The sequence below is a fragment of the Typopeltis vanoorti genome, chromosome 24 (genome assembly GCF_054136105.1).
Source record: "Typopeltis vanoorti isolate ZY-2024b chromosome 24, IOZ_Tvanoo_1.0, whole genome shotgun sequence".
Classification (NCBI taxonomy): domain Eukaryota; kingdom Metazoa; phylum Arthropoda; class Arachnida; order Uropygi; family Thelyphonidae; genus Typopeltis; species Typopeltis vanoorti.
The window spans coordinates 43034587-43062579 of record NC_143572.1 but is presented as its reverse complement, the minus strand read 5'-3'; the positions used below and the strand labels follow the sequence as shown (position 1 = coordinate 43062579).

Below are 27993 nucleotides of genomic sequence, written 5' to 3'. Positions count from 1 at the left end.
TGGTGTGACATTTCGAAATTTAAAGATGGGAAAAACATGTTAGACAAATTGGAGGAATTCCATCAAACCATTCAAGAAATCTTGGTGTTCCATATAAAAGCTAAAAGTGCTCTATTTTTATTTGTATTATTATTATTATAAAAAAAGTAAACGATTTCTTCAACTGAAAGGTTTTAACGTTCTCATTAAAACAATAGTTTAATTTCCCAGAGCAGTATTAGTACCTCTTTAAAGGAAAATTTCTTGATTTTTAACACTTTATAAAGATAAAGGACACTAGATAAAGGAAAAACACTGGGATCAATTCAAACATTATTAAGATCAAATAGAGAGGAATTTTTCTATTCAAATGAAATAAAACGGAGATGGTTGATTTATTCTGATTAAGAATAAGAAATGATAGGCAGTGTGAATGCTAAATAAAAAGAAGAACGCTTATGTCAAACATGAAAATGATGAAAGAGATGTCAGTAAAGCGATTCATTCATCAGTTAGAGTCAGTAAAGCAATGGCCATTCCGGCGGTGATGTATCGATGTGAAAGAAGGACTATTAAGAGGAAAGACACATTCGTTTGATTTATGGATATGGATGAGAGAGAGAGAGAATGTTTTGGAGAACCTATATACCAAATACTCCTTCAAGTGATTGATTGATTGCTAAACATAAATATTGGAGAGCAGATGAATTACTGTGACAGTCAACTTTGTTACAGAAAGTTGAGAGAAGAAGAAGAGGAAGACAACGAAGAGTTGTACGGAACGAAAGAAGAGACAAACGAACCAAAATGGTAGATGGCCTATATTCACAAGGTCGCCAAAAGTCGACCACGACTAGGTGGCACATAACGACGACAACAACAATAATCAGGTCTCAGACGGAGAGGACATTTTTTTTTTGTTGTTGTTTTATTACCGGTATCATATGGAGTGGAGGCTTTTTCCCACAGAAACACAGGTTTTGTCTTTCCTCAAAAGATGTAAACCGCCCCACCGTGACCACACAAAGCTACAGGAATAAATATCTGTCCTTAGGGGATGCAATAGCGATGTATCTGCTGCCTTAATTCGTCGTGACCTCTAATCAGAACTCTCTACCCGTTCTAAGAGGAAGATGAGTTGAAGAAGTAGTTCATTTTATGTAAAAGCATTTTCGACCATCAGTAACTTGTATTGCATAATTAGTCAAAAAGATTTTCTGCGTAATAAATTTACAGCAGATCGTTCTTACCAGTTCTAAGAAAAAAAAAACTGTTATGTGGTAGTTTGGGTATACTAACAGTAAGATGTCCGTGCGGTTAGCCTAGGGGCTGTGCGCTTCGCAACCATATGCCTGGGGAAGGAGTGTCCTAGGTTCGATTCCCCTCGACGACGTGAGGAGTTTAAGGATCTTTCTCAGCCATAGCCAAGTTAGCCGGTCTTGGGCGTGGACAGCAAGGTTTTCTCCCCAGTTTATCCTGGGGTTTTTCATCCCGCAAGCAGGCAAACCGGCCCCGTGAACACACACGGATACAGTCAGGAATACTTAAGACAATCCCTCCAGCCCTAGGTCTGAATTGTCAGCTATGTTCGTCCCGAGCCCGGATGGGGGGGGGAGATTGAGGTGGTGCCGAACCTCCTCGTAAAAGGGGATCACGGCCGTAGAATCACCATACGAAATGAATGAATGGTAAGATATCCGAAATGTTGCTCTAGAAACCAAACAAAATCTTTTTTTCAAGCCTCTTTGAGGCTTCCATTTCAAGGCGATGAAAATCGGTGTTTCATCCCCAAACAGGCACACCGGTAAGAAGAACACACGCAATGGAAAGAAATACATTGACTTCATGGCATGAGTTGCTTCCGTAGTAATTCAAAAACACTACTCAGGGATAATCACAAAATTGCACGCCATCGGATTAAAACCCACAGCTAGTACGCTAGAAAGTATAGAAACAGCGTCGACAAAATGCATGCAACTTATTCGTTGATTATTTGAAAGAAATAATCCGTACTGGTGACCGTTTAACCTAAAAAATTCATCCGAAAGTATTTAAAATCCAAAAAAAGAAAACCTTCGAATGTCTGCATTAGTACATGCCAATGTTAGCTATTAAATCATTTGGTCATAGGTCGTCTAAAAAACCAATATTTTTTTAACGAGTGTGTGGAAGAGCTTTTCACAAAATCTCGAGTATTACCTAAGACTTTTTGCAAGCTATTAACCGCACTTGAAATAAAGAGTTGCTTAATTACTTTTTTTTTTTACCTTCATTTTAGCAAATAAGTTCGGTGCGACAGATTTGTTTGTGGTGGTGAAAGACTCCAATAATCTGCCTGTAATGGCCATATAGCAATGATAAATATTAATTCATTGATATAAGATATTCTCGTTTTCTTAGCTTCCTTTGGTAATTAGTCTTTTTTTTTTTAAATATCCGAGCTGGGTAACAAGTAGCAGAATGAATTTTGTTAGATTCTACAGAAAAAAAAAAAAAAAGTTTAAAAGAAATGAATGTGTGAATAAACTAATTTCAAGCGCAAGAAACTATCGCTAACTCCATTCCTTCATCAAAAATGTAAAAGAATATTTGTAGAGTTGGATTTATGGTGAATCTGAGTCTAAACAAACACTAGTATAAAAATGCTAAGCCAAAATCAACAAAATATGTGATTTAATTAATTTAATATAAGGAAAAAAATCAAATAAAGGGTCAATCTATACCAAGTGGTGTTTGTGCGCATGCCTTGTCGTAAATCTAGTATAACGATTTATCTCCCTTTATAAATTTTGATGGAATTCGGTGTGTGTTGTTCTTCGGATTATGCCTTAGCAACCGATACTATTAACTGAGTGCACGTGGAACTGCATGCATTCTCTAGTATACATTTAAACCATCTAGTGAATGCATTCAGTTTGACGTGCACTCAAATTTAACTGGGCAACACAAGCAGACTTTTCTAGAGGCAAAAGTCTTCTACCTTTGTATGAGATGGGGTAATTCACTTTCAGTCGTAATCCATATTCCTCCACTACGATAAAGAATGGTGTCCGTCCTTCCAAGATCTGGATTCGGTTCAAGATGCTGCTATTAATTATGCTCCGAAAGCGTTAACAGTTGCTTGCATAGGGAAGCCTTCGATTCGTTTACAATACTCCAAACATTCAGTTGGAGTACTGTAATTGTTTGTACAGTTCACTGTAAGTATAGCTTAAAAAGGGATTCTGTTGCTTTTATAATTGAAGTAGTTCATATTTTTTGAAGTCAAAACTAGTACATGGAGTCAGGAGCCCTTTTCATCTCTACTATAGTCAAGTATATATACCCGAAATATATACCCATACACGATTCCCTGATCCATTTCAATTCTCTATGCAAATTTCATGCAACAACACGCAAAATATTTTAGATCTAAACAGTCCAAAGCATCATCACATAACTGAGACTGTCTTTCTTTCAACTCATATTTTTTCTTGTTTGGATCTGATTTGACAGCTGTGCTTCTGGCTTCTTTACTTTTCAACTTTTTTTTTTTTTAGTCTATCACTGCAGAGCCCCTTGAGATAACAGAGACTATCATGTACACTCTTGGCTACAGATTTCACAGCCAGCCTGAATGATCGTTAGATAGAACAAGACCACGCTAAATATCTGTGGGATAAACTGCTTTTGGATAAACCGTTTACTATTTTGCCTTTTAGTATATTGGATATCTGTCTGCTTTATTAGTTCTTTAACGTAAGCAAGAGTGGAAGGTAAAAAAAATGGTATCGGTATACAAAATAATAATAATAAATAAAAATTAATTCACAAACGCCTATTTCATAAATTACCGTATTTTTCGGACGATAAGACGCACCCCAAATTTATGACACGATTTTTAGAAAAAATCATTTGTGTTAGCAATATTCAGTTCATCTTCACTCTCGGTACTATCACTGGTCTCGTTAATGTCACCGTTCGTATTACTTTCGTCTGAACTATTGTTGTCACTCCCTTCAAAAACTGCGTCATCTTCTTTATAATCGTCTCTTCTTTCACATCTTCCCATGAATTTTTCACCCAGGTACATACTTCTGAAATTGTTGGCCGTTTCATACGTCCTGTTGCTGTAACATCGTGATTTGGCTTTGCCATCCAATTGTTCCACTCTTCCAGAATAAAATTTTTGAATGGTTCATTAATAGATCTATCCAAGGTTTGTAATTGACTTGTAAGGCCTCTCCAGGAATGACAGCAAATTCTGTATTGATTTCTTTTAGAAGCTTCTTGGTTGATTCTGTTTAATGTGCTCTGAATTGATTCCACACTAACTTCGCAGGCTTTTTAAACAACGCACCTGGACGTTTTGCCCAAATCTTTTGTATCCATAATTTCATTCCTGTTTCGTCCATCCAGCCTTTATCTTGAACGTGGATAATAATGCCACGAGGAATTTCATCTCTCGGTAACGTTTTTCTCTTGAAGATTAACATGGGGGGCATTGAAGATTGAAGATTAACATGGTAAGCATTCAAATCAATGTTGATTTGAATGCTTACCTTTTGAATCTACTCCGATTTGAAGGAACATCAAAAGTTAGAGGCACTTCATCCATGTTCGCAATTTGATTAAGCTCAAAGTTAAATTTCCTTCTCGCTGATATGACAAATCTATGGAATTCTATAATTTTAGCTTCATAGTCAGCCGGCATTTTTTGGGCTAGAGTGGTTTTTGTACGCATGCATAACCCATGTCTTTTCATAAATCTAAAGCGCCAAGAAGGTGATCCGATAAAATCTAAAATTCCATTAGCAGTTGTCCATCGTTTCGCTTCGAAAATTATCATTTTCGTAGAAACAGATATTCCCATGTTTCGATGATTTGTTACCCAATTTTTCATTTGTACTTCTAATTCTGACCATTTTTCTAGATGCGAACGAAATGTTTTCTTGTGTTTCCATAGCAGTTTTAATTGTTCCTCTTGTTTTCTCCACTCGCGAACCATTTTTTCTGTTGGTGGTGGACCAAAATGTCTTTCCGCTGCTCTGTTTCCATATTGTTTTGCATAATTTATCACATTTAATTTATAACTCACGTTATATGAAAGTCTTTTTTGTTTTACGCTAGTTTTTTCTAATTTTAAGGCAAAAATTTTAACGACTTATAAAAAATAATTCAAATGAACCATACAAAAGCGCATATGTTTACACACTAATGACTATTGACGCTCTAAATCGGTGATTCACCCACATGCAGAGAGATAACTTAGGTACCTACCTTCAGTGGCGTACTTACTAATTTTATTAACATATTGCGCCAGTAATTGAACTTCGCTAACAGCTTCAGTACAGTGTAAAGATTCGTATTTTAATGTTACCTTCGGACCATAAGACGCACCCCAATTTTAAGTCGATTTTTCTATATAAAAAGGTGCGTCTTATGGTCAGAAAAATACGGTAATATAAAAATCCAAAACGAATTCTCCAATTGTTACACACACACACACACACACACGGTAATTCCATACAGGGTAATTCCAGTAACTTTGCCATCAGACTAATAGGTTCGCCTTGAGCAAGTAGCAGTTGACAATTGTTTCAATGTCACGTCCGTGTACTGAACTTACTGATGTGCACCTTTATGAAGGACGTGTGAACAGAAATGCACACAAAGTAAGTGGGCTTTATCAAGAGTCTTTTCCTGGTCGTCGAATTTCGTCTTCTCGAAGATCCACTTGTCTTCATCATCGACCTTGTGAGCGTGGCACAATTTATGCACTCCACAAAATGAAAGACAGAGTGAAGACAAACTGTGAGCGTAACGAAAACGGAGGGGAACATACCTCGTAGTAGCACGGAATCCATGCACCATCACAAGGAGGAACTGCAGTGGATGAGAGTGTTTCCCAAGTAGGTTCAGCATGAAAATTGGCTTTACCTACGATTTCCAGCCGTTCAAGCACTTGTACCTGACGGTAATCATAATCACCATTGTCGACTAGTATTTTGTCAGTGGTTTCTACAACGGTGTAAGTGGGACCAACGATTTCTGTGTGCTTTTCACAGACGACGTCATGTTCGTTCAGATGGCATTTTTAGTTATAACAACAATCACATGTTAGCCAATCAAAATCCATATATAAAATCCAATTACATGCCTCCTGGAGCTGACCTAAATTTTGCACATTTTTATTTGTAGGCCCAGTTGAAATCATTGGTGGACTCCATTCCAGCGGGAAATACTGTACGAATGAACTGTAGGGACATTTGAATACTCCGCTGTTATCAGATCGGCTTGAAACTTTCCAGCTTATGAGGCGTCTCATCTGCTATATGGCAGTCAACAGAGGTCATTTTAAATACCTTCTGTACGAGGTACATTTATTGTTTATACATTTACCAAGGGGAGTTATGATTATTTCTTAGTATCTGCCTCATTGTAGGTTGTCGATGACTTTGCGGGTCGATGCAGGTTGATGACTGTATCTCGGAAATGCAAGATTTCCGGTATCCATGTTTATCGAAACTTTTACGATAGTTTTGAGGTGTAGCATAAGCCTTTATGACATGGGGTGCATAAAATGCATCATATAATCTCACAAAACAGGGTTACGCTGAAATTTCCTCAAGTCATCGTCATATTCGATTAAAAATTTATATAACACATTTCCCCCTCCCCACATTACGATGACCATTTTACGTATGTTTGCAAACAAAATACAGAAATAATCACAATAACGTTTGGATTTTGTTTTCACCCAGAAGCAGACGATTTTATTGCTAATATGTTCTCTAGGCTTACTTCAAACACAGAGTGGCGCTTCTTTATTTTAAATAATATTCTTTTATTTATCCAAATTGCTCAAGAGACAAAACATGAAATGAGAAGTACTCACACACAAAGATAACTTGGAAAAGAAGGAATGAATAAGTAAAAATGAAAGAATTTATAAAATTACGCAAACTCTTACAAACGTCTATGTGCTATAATAAAATTCAAAAAATAAAAATAAAAAAAAACAGGCAGAAGACTCAGAAAATAAAAGGGAAAAAAGTTCATTTGCATAAAATCTAAGAAAGCAAGTGTTCATATCCATGGCTTAGACATTAATTTAATTTTATTTAATCATTTTAAAGGTTTAAAACAATCACTTAAATCACTTAAGTGATTAATGGAGAAAGTGTAGCAGCACAGCACAGGTTGGTTGTGGTAGACTGTGATATAAAAGGGGAAAAGAAGAATAGACGGAAGTGGTGGGTACAGAGGAGAATAAAGTGGTGGAAATTGGAAGAGGAAGGACCAAGGAATAAGTTTAAAGAAGAGGTATTGAAAGAAATGAAGTTACCAGAGGATGTGGAAGAATGGTGGGACGTTAATAGTCGGAATATTAGAAAAATTGGAGAAGAGGTGCTTGGTATAATCAGGAAAGGGACCACCTGAGGATAAGGAGGCATGGTGGTGGAATAAGGAGGTGCAGTTGGAGATCAAGGAAAAGAAAGAGACAAAGAAAAAATGGGACATGACTGGAACTAGAGCCGACAAGGAGGCACATAGATTAGCAAAGAAAAATGCAAAGAGAGCTGTGGCAAGGGCGAAAGCGAGGGCAGTTGATGAGGTTTATGAAGAACTGGAGAGAAACGGTGGCGAAGCTCAGTTGTTGAGAATAGCGAAAGCCAGAGATAAGGCCTCGAAAGACATAACATCAGTCAAGCAGATAAAGGATGCCTCAGGAGTAGTATTACAAGACGAGGACAATATCAGAGGAAGATGGAAAGAATATTTCCGAAAACTACTAAACGAGGAGAATCCAAGAGAGAGGTAAATAAGAGACCGGTGCAAGACATAAGTAGAGAGGAAGTGGTTTGGGTACTGAGAAAAATGAAGAATGGAAAGGCTGTGGGAGCAGACCAGATACCTGGGGAAGTGTGGAAAAGTTTGGGCAGTGAGGGCGTGGATATGTTATGGGATCTGATGTGTAAAATAGCCCAACAGGAAAAGATACCAGAGGAATGCAGGAAAAGTATTCTCGTCCCAATCTACAAAGGAAGAGGAGATGTTCAAGACTGTGGCAACTATAGAGGAATCAAGCTGATGTCACACACACATTAAAAATATGGGAAAGAGTAATTGAAGCAAGGTTACGGCAGGAAACGAAAATTGGTGAGGAGCAGTTTGGATTTATGCCAGGAAGAGGGACAACGGATGCAATAGCGCTAAGGCGATTGATGGAGAAATATAGAGAGATGCAAGTGGATCTGCACATGGTGTTTATAGATCCGGAAAAGGCATACGACAGAGTGGCCAGACAGGAGGTATGGAGGTGTATGAGGAAGAAGGGGGTGTCGGAGAAGTACGTGAGGTTGGTGAAAGAGATGTATGAAGGAACAGAAACTCAGGTCAGGTCTAGTGTCGGCATGACAGAAGGGTTCCCTATTGTCGTAGGGCTACACCAAGGGTCAGCTCTGAGCCCCTACCTCTTTGACCTGGTCATGGATGTACTAGTGGAGGATGTCAAGAAGGAGGCACCATGGAGCATGCTGTTTGCCGATGACATTGTTCTATGCGAATCATCCCGAGAGAAGCTTGAAAATACCCTGCAAGAGTGGAGAAAGGCATTGGAGGAGAGCGGCATGAGAATTAACCGGGCGAAGACTGAATATATGTTAACGGGGAGTGACGAGGATATCGTCATACGACTCCAGGGTGAAAGGCTAATTTCAGGGAAGAAATTCAAGTACCTTGGGTCGGTTGTCGAGAGGAATGGTGACCTGGATGAGAAAATACAGCACCGAATAACATGCGGTTGGATGAATTGGAGGAAGATGAGTGGGGTCCTGTGCGACAAGAGAGTGAGTTGTAAGAGGAAAGGAAAGCTCTATAAGATGGTGGTGAGGCCAGCAATGCTCCATGGTGCGGAGACGTGGCCTATAACCAAGGCACAGGAGAGGAAGATGGAGGTAGCGGAGATGCGGATGTTGAGATGGATGAGTGGTGTGACAAGAAGGACAGGATAAGGAATGACTACATCAGAGGGACGGTTAAGGTGGGACCAATTGGCAAGAAGATACAAGAAAGTAGGCTGAGGTGGTTTGGACATGTTGAGAGGAAGGGTGAGGAGTATGTTGGTAAACGAGTGGAGTATATGGAGTTGGAGGGAAGGAGGAAAAGAGGCAGGCCCAAGCTCAAGTGGAGGGATAAGATGACAGAGGATCTTAGGGAGAAAGGATGGAGTCCGAAGGATGCTCTGGACCGGAGAACTTGGAAGAAGAAGGTTAAAGATTGGTGCGCCGACCCCGTTTAACATGGGATAAGGCAGAGTGAAAGAAGAAGAAGAAAACAATCACTACAAACAAGCTGAGAAAAGGCATTACCGTATTATACGGAATAAATAATATTGTGCGCGACAAGATTGACTATTCTGGATTCTTATTTGTTTATTTTGAAAACACCTAATATTTTGAAACTAGCAGGTATTTTCTCTTCCTTATTATTATTATTATTATTATTTTATTTCAGTATTTTCCAAGTAATGTATGCGGGTCACTAAAAATGTTCCTTATCATAGGCTGTCTGATAGGAAGAGTTATCACACTTGAAAGAGTGAGTACTCTCAATCTGTTTGAACGTTTGAGGGGTCATATTGCTGGAGATTATTATTTATAGAATTCAAGAGCTGACCTCGTTCTGACAGCTGCTTTTCGTTTTTTTTTTTTTTATGATCAAGCATCTGTTTAGATTTTCTTCGTCAGTCAGTATGCAAGTGATTTTTTTTTTTCTATATTCTAATAAGTTTAATTCAAATCTAGAATTTGGAATTCTTCGAAATTTTTTTTTGTCTATTTAAGACATTTAGATTTTTATTTTCAATTCACTTAGGAGAGGCAAGGCGTTTGGAAATATTATATAGAACAACAACTCTGTACTGGCTAGATGGAATTAAAAAAAAAAAAAATAAGACAAAATTATATTTAAGTGCGGATGGAAATTAATGAAATTTGGGTTGGCAAATTTCCATTCTTGTTTATTTATTTATTTATTTACATTCGTACCCGGCTATACTGGCATTCAGATTCTTGACTGGCTCAAAATGACAACTATTTAGTTACTAAATACAAAGCGAAAAAAAGCTTCAATTTGACCTAAGTAAGGCATGCGCTCCTGAACAGAGCTCGTGTCTTTTAAGTAGTGCATATCAAGGCAACTCTGATGCCGAAGGTTATATTATCAAACTGTATGGTAAATTTCGAAACTTTGAAGTTTCTTTGTATACTTGAGTATAAAATATGGATGGATTCATAATATGCATTATTTTAATCTGTTACGTTTAAGGAGGTCAAAAAAAGTACTAGTTATATTTTTAAATTTCATAAATATACATATTTATTAGATATATTTTTTAAATCTTACAATCGAAGATAAAGATAATTACTGTCTGTAATGGTTTCAAGACAAATACAGAAAAATATTGATATTAAAATTATTAAAAAAAAACTTTAGTGGGAAATGCTAAGGCTGAAATGTCGTAGGTTTTTATAGTAAACTGTCAAAAGAGATCTCAGACGAGTGACATTTTAGCATGTCAGGAAAAACCATTTCTGGTCCTGATAAAAGAGATTCGGAGTCATCGGATGCCTACTACTGCATCACATGAAAGGGATTGCATTCAAATCTTTTGAACTTTGATGCAATTTGAATGTCAGACACAGATGACGTATCATTTCCGAGTTATTAATTTCGCAGCGATATCTTTGAGTAGAAGAATAAAAATTACCATATTGAAAAACATCTACAGCAGATTAATTCTATGCGAAAAACATTCGAGACAAACCCGGAAGTATTTTGTTTTGATCTTTTTTTTTTTTTTTTTTCTCAAAGTTTATTTAATGCGTGTGCGGATCGGGTAGGGAGCAGGGAGGGGGAGAAGTTTCTTAGTTTGGCATGTGCATGTCAACTCTGCAGTCTGGAAGACTCTGTCTCTCTCTCTCTCTCCGACTACCCTTGCGTCCTTGACTGCTTAGCAGGCATACAGTTGAGTGATAAAAGTCAATCGGGGAGGTTCGTTCATGGCTGGCAGAGTTTACGAGGAGGTAACGAACAAAGTTGTTTGCTCATAGGATTTTGAAAGACGCACTGATTAAAAACAATCCCATTTGTTAAAATAAGAAAAGTTTAAAGTCTCAGGAAGAAAACAAACTAAAGATCATTATAATCAAAGCCGTTTTTTTTTTTTTTTTTTAAATCACCTTTACGGGCTCTTAGATTTAGGAGCCACCAAAATGAATATATTTGTTATAACTCATTTATGAAGAATAATAAATGATAAAAAATTTGCAATAAATTATAATTTTTTATAAATAAATATTTCAATTTTATTGGTCGTTTGGGAATGTATGGAATGATCTACAACCCTAAATTTCCTAAAATCATAGTATCATTCTATATATTATGTTCGTGCGACCGAAAATATATCACATGATACTTTTTTTTTTTTTTGGTAACAAAAGAGTACAAGTTTGTCCGAACAACGTACAACTTACTTCCCGAAATGTTGAAACAAATTTTTCTTAATTTTTTTTAATAGAATCAATGATCTAATTATGTTCTTATTAATTACTTGCTGATCTGGGTGACTGAGTATTTAACCTATCGGGTCTTCAACTACTAGACTACGGATCCCGTAGTCTAGTGGGTTGGGTCTAGTAATAGGGTTATGGACACGGAAAATAATAAAAGAAAAAAAATATAAATTTTCTTATTCTTGAATTATATCGTACTATATAAATTACACAATTACAAATTATAGTTAATGCAATAAAAATGAAATTTAAAATCAGTCAAATTATTATGAATTCTTAATAATCTAACATTTTTAACTTAATACATCACCAGTTTTATTATAATTTGTTTGAAGTGAAGCGCTATCAATATTACCACAGATTTTAGTTCACAGAGTAAGCATCGACTCAGCGAAAACTGTATAAATATTCTCGATTGTTTAGTATATTTTTAGTGGAAATTATTAGTTTAAGACAGATCGTGAATTCATTCTGACGCTGTGCTTTGCCCTTTGTGGATGTGTGATTGTGACTGAAATAGTGACATTATTCTGCAAATTTGGAAGGTAAAAAACTATAACATAACAATTAACGAAATAAACATTTTTGAAAATGTTTTATTAATACAAAAATTTCTTATTAATGAATTTTAGTGATGACAATGTTCTACTATTGTTAAATAAAATCTATTTTTATGTAAAAAAGCGTATAAACTGTTTTGTACTTTTAACAAAGTAAAATTTTTCGCAAAACGTTTTCATGGAAACTTATTTTATGGGGGCGCTGCAAAACTTTTGCACAAGGGCGCCTCCTACCCACGGTGCGGCACTGGTTATGGAGTAGGCCAAAATACAATGAAAATGCTACAAATAAATAAATAAAACAATACGAAATGAAATATTATCACCTACTGAATAACAATGTACATATTTTAATCAAATGCTTTTAAAAGAGGATAATTATATTTATTTCAGTTTTGCCATCCAAAAGTAAACATTGGGATGATTGCAATATAATTGTTGCTTTACTTGAAACGGTTTAGTACAAGAAAAAATAGTCAGTTGTTATGTAAGATCGCAACTTGATGATATTTATACACCATATGACTCATTATTACCAATAACGATCAGTCAACAGTTGATTTTTTAAGTCAACAGCCGTCGAGTCATGGCTTAGGACAATATTTCCCAACCAGCGTGTTACTGCGAACATATCCGGAGCATGTCACCATAATTTCCAGAGGGTTTTACAATGATGTTTCACAACACATTTCTTACTGCTTAGTTAGAAAATAAGAATCATCTTGTGCCTGAGCGCTATCTGAGAAAAACCATTCGGAACTCTACTTATTAACTGTATTAAAATTACAGATTTTTTTTTTCGTCAAATAAGTTGTTTTTTATTTTCTTATTAACAAATAAGGATTGAAAAAAAAAAACATTAGAAATCCTAGAAATGGTACAATATTTCTTTAGTGTACTGTACATAATACACACAGAGAGAAACCGCTGTTTGTTCAAGTGGATCACCATTCGCTTCTAGGTACTATCGACAGCGGGAAAAAATGACAAACATCATCAAGGTAACTCCTGTGACAGTTACACAGTTGTTCCATTTCTCTCCTGTTCTACGAGCGTGACTAGTTTCCTACTTATATAACTTATTTCTGGTATCTGTACGATTAAAAGTTATGCGAAGCTAATGGCAAGGATATGGTTTATCCAGCGGTCTGGGAAATGTTTACTAAAATGGCCTTGATATTACGATTGTGTGAGTGTGTGTGTGTGTGTGTGTGTGTGTGTGTGTGTAGGGGGGGGGGACGTGCTGCTGCTGTTAGCAAACTTCCGCACCTGCCGTACGCCTGAATGACAGGCACAATGGATATTTCGAATACGTAAAGCGGCAGTAAATGATGCAGTACCAGCAGCGACGGCTCGTGGCTTGAAATCGCGGGGGGTGCTGCAACTTTCGAAATATATATACGCACTGTAAGCACAGTGTATACGTGTTTGGATAAAATATCCAAATTATGGTAAAAATTTAAAAAAAAAATGAAAGATGAAAAAATATTGTTTATTATCGATAAAATTATACAGTTTGGTATAATTCAAAATTATTTAAAAATAAAATCTATTATCATAACCCCAATAATGTTCTAAAATCAAAACTATAACAAATGTTATGTCTTTAATTGTAACGTCCAAATATTTAAAGAGACGGAGTAAACACGATAAGCACTACGAACACTCTACTACTGGCGCAAACTGCATATAATCAACAGAGGAACTACGCGACGGACAGTGCCGCATTACGCTAATAGCTCACATCTCACTATGACGTGCCTATGCTTGCGCGCGTAGCAATATGACATGTGGTAAACACAGTGCTGCTAGCGTCCTTCGCCCTCCTAAGTGCTACAAGATGGATTTTATTATTTTTTATATGAAATAAGAGAATTGTATAGGATTGTTGATGATGAAATTAAATATTACGAGCAAATATAAATAAATAAATAAATAAATAAATATATATATATATATATATATATATATATATATATATATATATATTTATCTATCGAGAAAAATTGGGGGTGCTGCAATTCCGCAGTGCCTATGCACGAGTCGCCCCAGAGTACCAGTAACTGGTAATTCAATGTCTTCTCAACATGAATATTGAGATTTTCGTGGAGCAAACAAAGCTATTATATCAGTTCACAGTCTCAATCGGCCACTTAGTTTGAATGCTGTCTCATTTAAAGTATCATTTCCACTTAGCTGTTTGAGAATGCTGTGTAACTTATTCCACCAAACTATGAAAACAACTCCCTACAAATATTTGGCAGCGCATTTTTGAACACAAGGATTTGGTTAATTGGTTTGATAATGAATTTAAGATAACCATATTTCTAAGTCAATTAGTTCAGAAATTTGTGTTTAATTAAAAGAGTTCTACTAGCATGCGGAAGGAAGTTATGATGGTTACTTAAATCTCTGTTCAGGTCAATACTGTACTATAGCTGACAACTTTTACTCACTAAAGTTTTAATGAGTGTTAAGAGAAGCCGAGGGTAATCGAGAGAAGAGTCGCAGTGCGTGAATGAGTTGTATTAGAACAGTTAATGGAATAGCTGGTTACTTGTAATATGTAGTGAGAGTTATGAAAATCGGCTGGTTAGTTGCAACTTGTTGAATTTATGTAAGGGACGGAGAGAAGATTTATAAATTGGTTCAGGAAGTATACAGAGGGGAAGGAGGACGTTTATTGCAAAAAAAAAAATAAATAAATAAAAAATAAAATAAAAATAAATAAAATAAAAATAAAATAATAATGAATAAATAAATGGAAAAAAGAATAATCAAATATCACTTCGTAGTGTTATATATGTCGGTATTACTATGTCTGTATTTACTTAAAAAACGATCAAATTTTTAAAAAATAATAAAATAAAATAACTTGAAGGAAAGACAGAAACAAGTCCATATTAAAAATCAATACAAACAGACGGACAGTGTTTGTTTGTTAATATAGTTGCTCAAGCGTTATTTATTTATTATTTTCGGTTATGCGGATCCTACTCACGAAAGGTGGTCAACCTATTTGTTCATTCCACGTGGGATGAAAAAATGATTAAACCATCAGAAAAATTTGCTCTAGAGACTTCGTAAAGAACTTCTTTTTTAAGCCACTTCAGACCTCCGAAAAGCAGGGGGTGATTTTACACGAAGGTAAATTAAATCCATCTCTCACTTAAAGAGATTCAGAAAACATCAACAGTTTGTTAAACAGTTACAAAATTTATATTCTGTAAACAGAAAACAGGAAAAAAATCTATTCGTTGTACACAGCGGCACACAAGAAGAATTATTTTTAGCTTGTCACTTGCAGAAAGAGACCTCCCCCCCCCCCCCCCACCCCCCCCCACACACACACAGCCAACAGCACAGTTCTTCCGCTGACTTCGATTACTTGTATGCGTTCAATTTCTTTTTCCACGTTTCTTGTTGGATGCAAATCTTGTTTATATGAAATAAAAACGAAATCTGTTTTAAATCACGAAGGATCGCCCTGAAATGCGTAACTCAATCGCGAATTCTTCTTTGGTCGAAAACTTTGGGCAGGTGCGAATCTGATCAGGAACGGCGAGAAAACTTTATAATGGTTTTTCCACTGAAAGCGAGTTAGCTGATCCTATACGGTAGCAACCATAAAGTTTATTATTATTATTATCATCATCATCCTGCAAAATAGGCAAACCTGCCAGAAATCACCTAAACTGACGGCATAACCTGCGTGGCTTCGGTATTAATTCCAACTATCAACTCATCCCGAAGTAAGTACTACGATTCCCACTCGAGTCTGCCGCTAGTAAGTCACGTGGGTAATGAGACCCACAATAGTTCGAAATTGTTTGGATTAAAAATTTGTAAGTAATCCAGGAATAATAAGATATTAGCTAAATCAAGAAAATCAGAGAAAACTAAGGTAATGTAGGTAAGATAATATCAAATAAACGAACCAAAATAAATAAATGAACGAAAAATAGGCTGAATGCTATTTTATTGTGTATTATTAACAGAAGTTTTTCAAATTCATTTTGCAATTTCCGATGGAATATTAACCACTCTTAGTCTAACCGGCTGTTACACATCTTTGCGTCTGGGCATGCACATGTCAGTCATCAGTGCTTAAAATATTAAGAAAAAAAAATTATCTGATCCAGATTGGGAAAGAAATGTCAAAAGGAATTCAAAAATAAAAATACAAATGAAACAAACACAGAAAAAGAAGTAGTGATATCCCTGTTACTGAAGACAAGCTATGTAGAAGCACCTTAAGATATACAGTATAAGACAAATTTCTTTTATTCGCTGTTTAGTTTATCATAATCCCAATAATGTTCTAAAATCAAAACTATAACAAATGTTATGTCTTTAATTGCGATGTCCAAATATTTAAAGAGACGGAGTAAACACGATAAGCACTACGAACACTCTACTACTGGCGCAAACTGCACATAAACAACAGTGGAACTGAGCGACGGACAGTGCCGCATTACAATAATAGCTCGCGTCTCTTTATGACGTGCATTATGCTTGCGCGCGCAGCAATAACACTGTACGTAAACACAGTGCTGCCAGCGTCCTTCGCCCTCCTAAGTGCTACAAGATGGATTTTTATTATTTTTTATACAAAATAAGAGAATTGTATAGGACTGTTGATGATAAAATTAAATATTACGAGCAAATATAAATAAATTAATAAATATATTTATATATCGAGAAAAAATGGGGGGGTGCTGCAGTTCCGCGGTGCCTATGCACGAGCCGTCCCTAGAAACCATATTAAAGATAATTAAAAGGTCCGATAAACAGACTACTCCTACTTGTGTCAACTAGTTTTTGAAGACCGCAGTCTGCAACAAATCTTTCTTTTTTTTTATTTTTTTTTTAAATTCAGTTAAAACCATTTCCGGTTTCCAGAAGACGTACCTAAACAACGTGGAGAACTAAAAAGAAGCTTAATGAGATGACAGAGGAGAATATTGATTTCGTGTGCAAGAAAGGTCCTAAAGTGTGACGATCCTATTTTTACAAACAGAGACGTATGCGTTTAAGCTAATTTCCTACAGAGGAGGTGGAAATGAGTCATGTTTATTTATTTTTTTTAAAATCAAAATAACATCATTGTAGGCTATGAGGTTATGTCGAAACTGTTGTCAGTGATGTATGTATTGTTATACATTACATCACTGACATTACCGGCCTGGTAGGCCGAGTGGTTAGCGTATCCCTTCTCCAGCCAAAAGGCTGCGGGTTCGAATCCGGCCAGGGGATGGATGGTTGCGAGTGTGAAAATATTAGTTGTGGTGGTCGGCGGTAGATGGCGTCGGTGTAGATGATGCAGGTAATTGCGTTAAGTGCAGTGTTGGAGACGGAGTGTTGTAGAGCAGGTGCCTTCCCTCGATGAGTCTTTGGACTCCTTGGAGGTGTTACATAATAATATACTGCGACGTTTTTTTTTTAAAGAATCCCAATTTCTCTGTATTAAAAAAAAGTATGCATAGAATTACTTATGCACAGCGCAAACGAATTGTTTATTATTATTATTATTACTTTCCACTTCTGCTGGATAGCACCACCAGCTATCCAGCAGACCACTTTACAATCTAGTCTCTTGGGTTTGAATCTCACTGGAATATGAATATTTGGGAATGTCTTTAGATAAGTTATTTTCAGTGATTACTGAATTAGCTTCGAAAAAGGTACTGATCTATAGAACAGGTTCCCTGATTTGCAAAGTGTCACTTATTGCTATCATTCAAAGTCTGTAGGCTTAGGGGGAAAAAAAGCTTTCTGAGAATGAAGAAGCTAGTCCTATACTCAATAACAATACATCAGTAACCGACATGAAAAAAATAAATAAAACTCAGAATGGGATAAAAATATCCATAAATTAAAAAAAAAAAAACTTTTTTTTTTTCCAATTTTCATTTTGGGATAATTAAAATTCTGATATTTGTAAACACGAGATGTAACAATTATATATTGTCATTAAAAGAGTTGCTATTAATTCTCTATTCCAGTTATTTTTCATTCATCATACCAACAGCAGCGCCACACCAACATGCTAAATAATTCTACAGAACCGAAGATACAGAAACATAATTCGATCCAAGCTCCTCAGGCTTTAACTTAATTTAAATTTTTTTTTTTTTTTTTTGTAAATAAATACGGTAAAAAAATCAAAACGAGTGTTACCTGAAATTCCCTCGTCGTTTGGGGGATAAATGATTAGTATCGGATTTATCAGATTCTTTGGAACAAGAATGGTTGTTACTTGCCAGAGCAGTGGTAACAGCATCTGAAAAGAAAAAAAAAATAAGAAAACTTAATTTAAAAAAAATGCGCCTAACAAATATTATCAGAAATTATTTCAACAACAACAACAACAACAACAACAAAAAAAAACACTTATATATTTAATGTAATTTCATATTTAAGTTAAGGGATATTACATCCCATATTGTTTCTTAGCCGAATAAGAAACTCAAAGAGTTTCATGCCGAATATAGAAACTATATAAAGTTTGGCGAGTCCAAGCGTAAGCAAATACCTGGATAGTGCAACACATAACCCATTTGGTAGTGCAACACTGAGGCAACTCATAGTAAGGGTGAAGCAAGCTCCGATCACTATTCTTGGTATTTGCCCATAATGTGAACTTAGCTCCTAGGAGCTGTATTACTGTTCTACATTATGAGAGAAGATCACTACCCAGACCGGTTTCAACCTTTATTGAGGTCTCATCATAGGTAGACCTAGTTAATACGAAGTTTGTAGCGCTTTGGCTCTTCATATAATTAGTAATTTATTAGGACACCTTAGCAATTCTCATAGAAGGGTTGTAAGTTCTGTTCGCTACAAACTTGGTATTAACTAGGTCTACCTACTCACTGATGAGACCTCAATAAAGGTTGAAACCGGTCTGGGTAGTGACCTTCTCTCATAATGTAGAACAGTAATACAGCTGCTAGGAGCTAAGTTCACATTATGGGCAAATACCAAGAATAGTGATCGGAGCTTGCTCCACCCTTACTATGAGTTGCCTCAGTTTGCACTACCAAATGGGTCAGGTGTTGCACTATTACGCTTGGAATCGCCGAACTTTATATAGTTTCTATATTCGGCATTAAACTCTTTGAGTTTCTTATTCGGCTAAGAAACAATATGGGATGTAATATCCCTTAATTTAAATAAGTTCATGTCGCCGAATTGAAGCCTTTGGCTCTTCATATAATTAGTAATTTCATATAATTTTTAATGTGAAATAACATTAAATTTATAAATTATTTTGTATAAGATATAGGCTGCATACAATTCATAAGTTCTTTTTATCTTCTTTCTGATTAACCTCAAATCCTAAATGAAACACCAAAACACACGAATGCAGTTACAAGTTTATCATATCAGGGTTTTCACCCTATCCGTTATACTGAGCGAATAGTTTTCCACTCAAGGTATTGTGGGAGCTTTAAAGCCAATTATCTGCATTTAATTCCTTACTTATAAACGTGCAGAATAATCTGATGCAGAAGACTCCTGATGCCAGTTTAACATCAAGATGAACTGCATGTGGAAGTAAGTTTGGCCTCTAATTATAAGCATACCAATGTTACCTAGATGTATCTCGAAAATCTCAGTTTACATAGTTTTTTTTTTAACAATAAAAATGTTGGTGTCTTTAAACGTATATAAATATTTAAAAAAGTTATAAATCTTTCTATATTATGTTTTAATTTTCTGAAAATGATCACGCTTCCATATAATTTCATTATATTAATCTGCTTCTTTTTCTATTTCAAAATCATACTGAGACCCATGTTTCTATCCTGTTCGTTTGGCAAGCCGCCATGTTGGTTTTATTGAAGGGTGAGATTAATGCAAATACGAAGTATCAAGATGTATGATATTCACACAGAGGTGTATGATAAAAAAAAAAAAATAGTTCACAGATCAATTCGTTAGAGAAGGAAGAACCTTATTTTTTCATACCATTTTTTTTAATATTGTATACAAACTCAGTATATACAAAAACAAAAACCCTCATAATATTGCATATATATAAGCAACGCCAGTAATAAGCAATGTTGGACTCACACTGGAGAAGTTCATCTATCACTTAAAGAGACATTTACAAACAACTATACCCACGGAAGGATTCACACCTGTAACGCATCTAAAAAAAAAGCAGATTCAGATATCCATGCAACAACCAGGACCACTAAGCCTCTATTTAGGGTACATATAGTGTATATAAGATAATTACTGGTTTATTTATGGTCATTTTTATGAGTCTCTTTCTCTTTTAAGCTCTTAACCATAATTAAACATCAATTATGTTGATAAGCAGTACTTTGTAGTATCCATTTTATTTTTATCGTTAATTCGATTATAATTTTTTCAAGTAACACTAAAAGGCTAATGAGAAACAGATTGTACAGCACCTTCGCGAATTATTTAATTTAATAAAAACGAATTGAAAGATAAAACGACAAAATAACATAAAATATAAACTTCGAACAAGAATTATTCGAACAAGAATAATAAGTTTATCGAAATGCAGAAATATTACTGTATCTTTATAAAATTAGAAAGTTAAAAGTATAAAGGTATATTTCGAATCACGAATATCCTATTTATAAAAATAATCTAAAAAGTATAACATAATCTAAAATAGGTATTTTTGCTTGGTGTCTACTAAATGTTTTTAGCAAAAATCAAATACGAATTAATTTATGACAAACTATAGCAACCAAAAGATCAGCACATTTTGAAATCAACCATTGAAATTTAGATTTCGAAAGAAAAAAATAAAATACGGTACAGCAATCTTTTGGCTTCAGTTTCGTATTCTCTAAAAATGATATTTTACCCATAAATAATAAATATTTGTCGAATATACTATGTAGAAAGATATTTACATAATTGTTGTGATAAAAATACGCCCCTTTTTATTTTAATTCCACAAATATATACAGATTACACATAATATTGAAAGATGATTATATAATACGCCATGTTAATAACAGTTATAAACATTTGATCAGGGTTTTTTAACTGGGTTAAACCGTCTCCATATTAATCAACTTTGCTCGTCAGTCATCGTAATAACAAAAATATAGGCCATGGTGTTCACCCACATTCAGTGGACTTAATTTGTGTCGATAGCTGTGATGTCATTGTGCTCTACACCTTACGGCACAGACCTATAATAATGACTTCAATTACTACGGCTTTCCCAAAGTCAAATGTGAGAGGAAATGAGGTAGTTAACATCGATGAAGTTGCGAGTACCTCCCCATCACTCATTTCCTTCCCCCCCGTATTCCAAAACACTGCCACTGTGGACCTGCACACAAACTGATCAATCTCAGGCAGTGCCAAAGGTGGGTGGCTATTTTTGGCTCCCGTCGGAACATGAGGATGAGAATGAAGGTCGTTCTCGCTGTCAAAGCTCACTAACAACGACGCTGCAGAAGGTGGTGCAACCTAGCGTTAAACGATTTTCAATGCTACCCCCCCCCCTTCTTTCCCACTCAACGGCACGTGAACTAAAAATTGAAATATTTAAATTCAAAATATTTCAGTGTTGGTTTCTCTCATTGTGTGACTGGGCGTAGCGTTCCTGTTGCATTCTTTCGTTTCCTGACATCGAAAGCAGAGAAGCAAACTATACAAAATCCCCAGCTCAGTGTAGCGATATTTCATTTGCGTCAATTGACGCTTCTGATTCTTCGTCTTTCGCAAGAGGTTAAGTTTAGGAATGAAGAAAAAATCTAACATATATACATATACAGGTGCAATCTGTTTATCTGCCTTCGTTATCCTTGTAGAAATTCTTCTTTTAGTTTTCATTATATATTTACATAAATGGTAAAAAAGATAAACGGCAATTTATTATTATAATTTTATTCTTTATCAGAAAATGTAGCCATGATGCATCCAGATTTTATGCGTTCTTTTATTTTTTATACGAATGAAGTCGATAAAATTATGTTGGTTATCTTTATACGTAAACGAAATTGGAGTTTACTTCATATGAAGGCAAATTTGTAAAAAACATTCCATTTTAGGAATTATATTAACGATTTGGCTTCAAAACAAGTTCGGTGTATATCAGTACATCTGAAGAGGTTTTTCTTTTATTTTATTTTTTGGTCCCCTAGGTAAATAATATAATAAATTTATCCAAAATATGATATATATTAAAACTGGAAAGATAAATTAATATTAATTTATTTCAATATAAATTAAATGACTATGGTTGGTATACCATAACGTGATTTAATAAAATATAATGATTTAAAAATAAAATAAATGATTTAAAATACAGGCATTATTTTTTGGAAACCCTATATTTGTAACTTGTTTAAAGTTGAAAATTTGTCCACGCAGTGTGTCCAAGCTACTCATCAAAACAATACGGTATTGCCAATATCGAGTGCAAAGAATAGCACCATGGAACAGCAAGAAAAATGTAGTTAACACAACTTTATGGTACTTATTATTAGAAATTTGCAGGTCATCATGTACTCAAAGGTACAGAAATAAAATTTGGCACTTTTAGAAATTGCTATCTTTAAGTATTCGGCTTGTGTCGCGTATGAATTGAATAATAAGAAAGAAGTTGAGTTAGATACTGTTACATTTTTGAGACATTTTATTCTTCTTCGTTCGTATTTCAATTCGAAACATTCCTGAAATTTTCTCTGGATTAGAAGATTGAACTTATTGTACTTTTTGAAGAAATTATTTATCTGGTGAAGCTGACCCATTCCGGTTCTTACAATTGGAACACCGTAGGGAATTTTATTTGCATCAAAATAACATAAAAATGTGGAACCTTCTGGTGTACTGTATTGAATGGTTTATCTTCTGGAGAAACTTCTAACAGTATTTTTCTGATGGGTAGCTATGGTCACTTCCGGTCCTTATAGTTCAAACAATAGAGAATTTTCTATGTGGAAATACTTGACATTTGGAATAACATCTACACTGTATGTTATCAATTTAAAAAAAAAAAAAACCACTGCTATGAGTACGGAGAGTTAAGACTTGGTAACTTTTTCAAAAGGCCAATTCATATCACGAATATTCTAAGTTTTTTTAAAAAAAAAACCAAAAAAACCCTGGAATCTTTCAAAAGTGCTATGGCATGAGAATTTAAAGGGGGAGAGATATTGATGGTACATGGGAGATTATCAAGGAGAATTTAACGAAAGCTGTATCTCACTGTATTCCCAGAGTCAGGAGGAAGAATCAGGTAGGAGTAAGATGGACGAATAATATTATTAAACGGATAAAGAGACAGTTGTGGTGTAAGCATAAAGAAAAAGGTGATGAGCATTCCCATGAGCAGTACAAGATACAGGCAAGAAGGGTAACCTGCATGATAGGGAAGGCCAAAGCTAATTATGAGAGGAAGCTAGTCGATTAGTCAAAAAAAATCCTAAGGAGTTCTTTCGCTATCTGGCAAGTAAAAGGAGGAATAACTTTGGAAAGAGGACTTTAAAAAGTGTTGATGGTAAGGAAATTACAGAAGCTAATCAAATAGTTGAGTTACTTAGTGATCATTTTGCAATGTACCATCTTAGTTGTGATATTGCGGTGCTGAATGTGTCATTGACTGATGAGAGCCTAGTGATAGAAGAATTTGAGGTGCTTAGTATATTACGGAACCTTAATGCTAACACTGCCATTGGATTAGATGGCATATCGACCCATATTTTAAGGGAATGCCCAAGAGAATTAGCATCTCCTCTAACTTGGCTGTTTAATTTAAGCCTCAGTTCTGGTAAAGTCCCAATTGAGGGGAAAATTATTCCACTACATAAGGGAGGGGGGCTCCAAGACTGAGGTAGCAAATTATAGAGCAATAAGTATATCGGGAGTGGTGGTTAAGTTCTGGAGAAATTGATAAAAATTAGAATTCAGGACTGGGTGGACAGCAATATGATACTTCATAAGGGGCAACATGGTTTTGTGAAGGGTAGATCTTGCCTTAGCAATATGCTCACTTTCTATATGAAGTAACAATGGAGTTGGATAAAGGAAATCCTTAGTGATACTGCTAGGCTTTACCAAGGCATTTGGATAGGTTCCACACGGAACTCTGTTGCATAAATTGGAGCAAATGGGTATGGATCCGAAGCTGGTGATTTGGATTAGAGGGTGGCTAGTGGATAGATATCAAAGAGTGGTTTATGGTGGAGCAGAGTCCAGTAGAAGGAAGGTGACTAGTGGTGTGCTTCAGGTCTCGGTCCTCTATTATTTAATTTGTACATCAATGATATTGGGGAATAGTTTGAAAGGAGATATCCACTTGTTTGCTGATGATGCAAAACTAGGAAGAGCGATAGTTAATTCAGATGATGTGGATATCGTGCAGGATGACTTAAATAGGTTGACGGTTTTGGCTAAACTAAATGGCTGCCAGTTTAATGTGGCCAAGTGTAAGATGCACTTCGGAAAGATGAAATCACATGCTTTTTACTATATTAATGAAAACTGAGAGACTTGGGAGTATTGTGAATAGAGAACTTAAGTTTCGAGGGCATATTGCAAAGGTTGACAAAACTTCACATCAAATTACATGGTTATTGAGGAACACATTGAGAAGCGGGATAAGAAAGTTATTGTTCCACTTTATAAGGCATTAATAAGACCTCATTTGGACTATTGTGCACAGAGCTGGTTACCTGGATTTCTTGGTGATATGGAAATGGTGGAGAGGATTCAGAGGCGGGTTAAGAAAATTGTGGGATGTCTCCTATGAGGATAGATTGAAGGTCTGTGGGCTTCAAAAACTAGTTGATAGGCGTAGGAGAGGAGAAATGATAGAGGCATATAAATTATTAAAAGGGTTTTATAGGATTGATACCGATAACTTTTTTAAGACCAGTGCAGGAAGGGAGAGAACGAAGGATCAACCCTGGAGATTGTGTAAGAGTGTGGTTAACAAGGATGTTACGACTAGATTTTTTGCTTGGAGGGTTGTGAAGGGGTGGAATGCGTTGCCAGAGTGTTTGTGAATGCTTCATCTGTGAATGAGTTTAAGGGGATATGACAACTATTATGTGAATAATGGTTAATGTCAATGTTGGGTCTCCGGTGATGAGTCTTTTGACTCCATGGAGGCACCTTATATAATAATAATAATCTTTTAGGTGAAATGTTTTTTTGTCGCTGTAGATCACATTTGAGATTCAGTGGTCATCTATGAAGATGTCTAACTCTGCTTTAAACGCACATTCATAAAATAAAACAACAGCAGTAAGTGATACAACATGACACTCACGTTCAACACGAATTACTAGTTGGTGCAGAAAAAAGAATGTATTACACACTTCATCTTTTTTCTTTATGGACAGATTTTTTTTTTTTTTTTTTTTTTTTGCGCATCAGGGCGATTCTTATCCAACTGCAACTTCGAAATTTTCAGAGAGGAGTTCGACCAAGACACTTCCGTCTTATACCTGCTTAAAAACCCTCTTTTTAATTTATTTTTATAGGTATACCTTTCAGAAGACTTTTATGTAAGTTAGGATAAACATCCGATTCACTTGTCCTCAAGAATGTTAGAAGCCCTCTACAGAAGTAATCTTAATATCTTAATTTAAGTGCACCAGAATAAAGAACCCAGTGAATATCAATTATTTAATCTGTTGAAATAGGAATATCACGATTATTATTATTACATAACACCTCCAGGGAGTCCAAAGACTCATCGAAGGAGGGTACCTACTCTACAGCTCCACCAACCTCAACTACCTTCATCATCTACAGCAACGACACCTACCGCTGACTACCACCACCACCACTAGTATTTTCACAGATAATCACAAACATCCATGCCCACGCCGGATTCGAACCTGCAGCCTTTTGGCTGGAGAACGGATATGCTAACCACTCGGCCAATCAATATTTGTCGCTCATTGACAAATACGGAACTGCGATAAAACCTACCTACCGAGAATTGAACAACATGGAAAAGAACAAAATAAATATAGATATCGACAAAACTTGAGCTCTTACATAATTTACAAAAACGTTATTTATTTATTCATATGGAGTTTCCTCCCTTTTCTCCCCCGTTCCTATTGGGGCGAGTTGAGCCCCCTCATGGGGGATTAAGTATTTATGGCTATAGATCCGTGTGTTCACGTGGCCGGTTTGCGGGATGAAAAACCCTGCTGTCCACGCCCAAGACCATAGCTAACTTGGCTATGGCTGAGGAGGATCCTTCGGCTCCTGACGTCAGCGACGGGAATCGAGCCCAGGACACTCCTTCCCCAGGCATATGGTTGCGAAGCGCAAAGTCACTAGGCTAACCGCACAGACACAAAAACGTTGAATTAAATAAACTGCACATAGTAGTTGTTGAACCGAACATTAAAATGTAACAATTAAATAAAAGTTATCATGGAGAAAATCAACGCTTTTCATGTAGACATTTCCAGCACTGACTATATTTTATAATAGTCTGATAAATAATTTAAGGTGTGTATAATTCTTCTGAAATTAAACTATTTTCTGACAAAATACCTTAATAATTTAAATAATATAGCACCTAATATTAAGAAATCAACACTTTTTTATATATTGAGATGACATTTTGTTGCAAAAAATTGTTGAAGAAAGCAATAAACATACATTTGAACCAAACACAGTACAATCTGACGGTGTGATTAATATAATGCAGTTTTTGCTTATTTATTTTTTTTAAGACAATATATTTTAAAATGCATCACTGCTTAAGTACAGTTATTAATGATGAATATCGAGATAATATTAGTATATTTTAAAACTGATTTCGTGGATGATCACTCTTAACTCCTAATAAGCTAAAATTTTACTTAAAATTAACATATACTGTATATGTTAATTTGTCGTCTATGAACCGTTGTCAGTAAACTGTAATACACTATTATTCGGGAACACAAAGCTTTCTAGTGGCATACAGATGTTTACAATCACACGACGTTCACGCGCATTTAACTTTCTTCGAAAAAAGTCAAATTATTTCTCGATGGCTGTGTTCCTGCCTGTTATGCGTTTTCATAACCATATTGCAATGTAACACCATAGAAAGAAATAAACATCCCATTTCAGATGATCCTAATAAAGAGTGTACTGAATATAAATTAAAGACAAAAGAATTTGCTAAGAAAATATCAGCAATAACTGAACTGAATATCATCAATAAATAATTTCGTGTGATGATGATACTGCGTTCCCCCTTTTAACGAGAGTTCACGGTACCATCTAGTCCCCCAAAATTTTATCCGAGCTCCGGAACCGGCATAGGCTGACGAATCAGACCTATGGCTGGGTCAGTATTCCTGACTGTAATCCGTGTGTCCTCAGACCGGTTTGCCTGCTTGCGGGATGAAAAACAGCAGATAAACTGGCGGAAAAAACCCTGCTGTCCACGCCCAAGACCGGCTAACTTGGCTATGGCTGAGGTAGAGTACTGAGGTAGGATGAAGAAAGGGAATACCGCTGTTTATGACCGATCATAAAATTTGCCTGCAAGCCGATTACAACAATGGGCGGCGTATCCTCTGTTCTCAAAAATGAAAGAAATAACATCTATGTTGCAAATGTTAGTGACCAATCAGCAAGGAAGTATAAAGAAAACTTTTCCACTAAAATTGAAGATCAAGGTAGTCTGTATCCGGTTCTAAAATCTAGTAATACCGAATACTTTCTTCGCAAGTTCGTATTGTAGAGTAAAAGTGCTTGTTTCGAAACCGTAGTGCCGCGATTTTTTAAAAGAATAGGCCTGCAGATTTAAATTTTAATATGAATAAGAGACAAATAATTAATAAAGAGAATAATTAATAATAAAATGATTTTATTATTAATTATTAATTAATAATAAAATCAGCTAAATTAATAATTAATACATTACA

At 35.6% G+C, this 27993-nt stretch overlaps 1 protein-coding gene across 3 annotated transcripts in view; it reads right to left on the bottom strand.

Moving 5' to 3' along the window:
* Positions 1-27993, bottom strand: part of LOC150093135 (triple functional domain protein-like) — a 396873-nt gene that overhangs the window by 242263 nt on the left and 126617 nt on the right. For all 3 annotated transcript variants that reach the window (XM_090413319.1, XM_090413321.1, XM_090413320.1), the window contains one exon: positions 18278-18380. In XM_090413319.1, coding sequence (XP_090269445.1) covers positions 18278-18380 — 103 coding nt within the window. The remainder of the gene's footprint in view (positions 1-18277; positions 18381-27993) is intronic.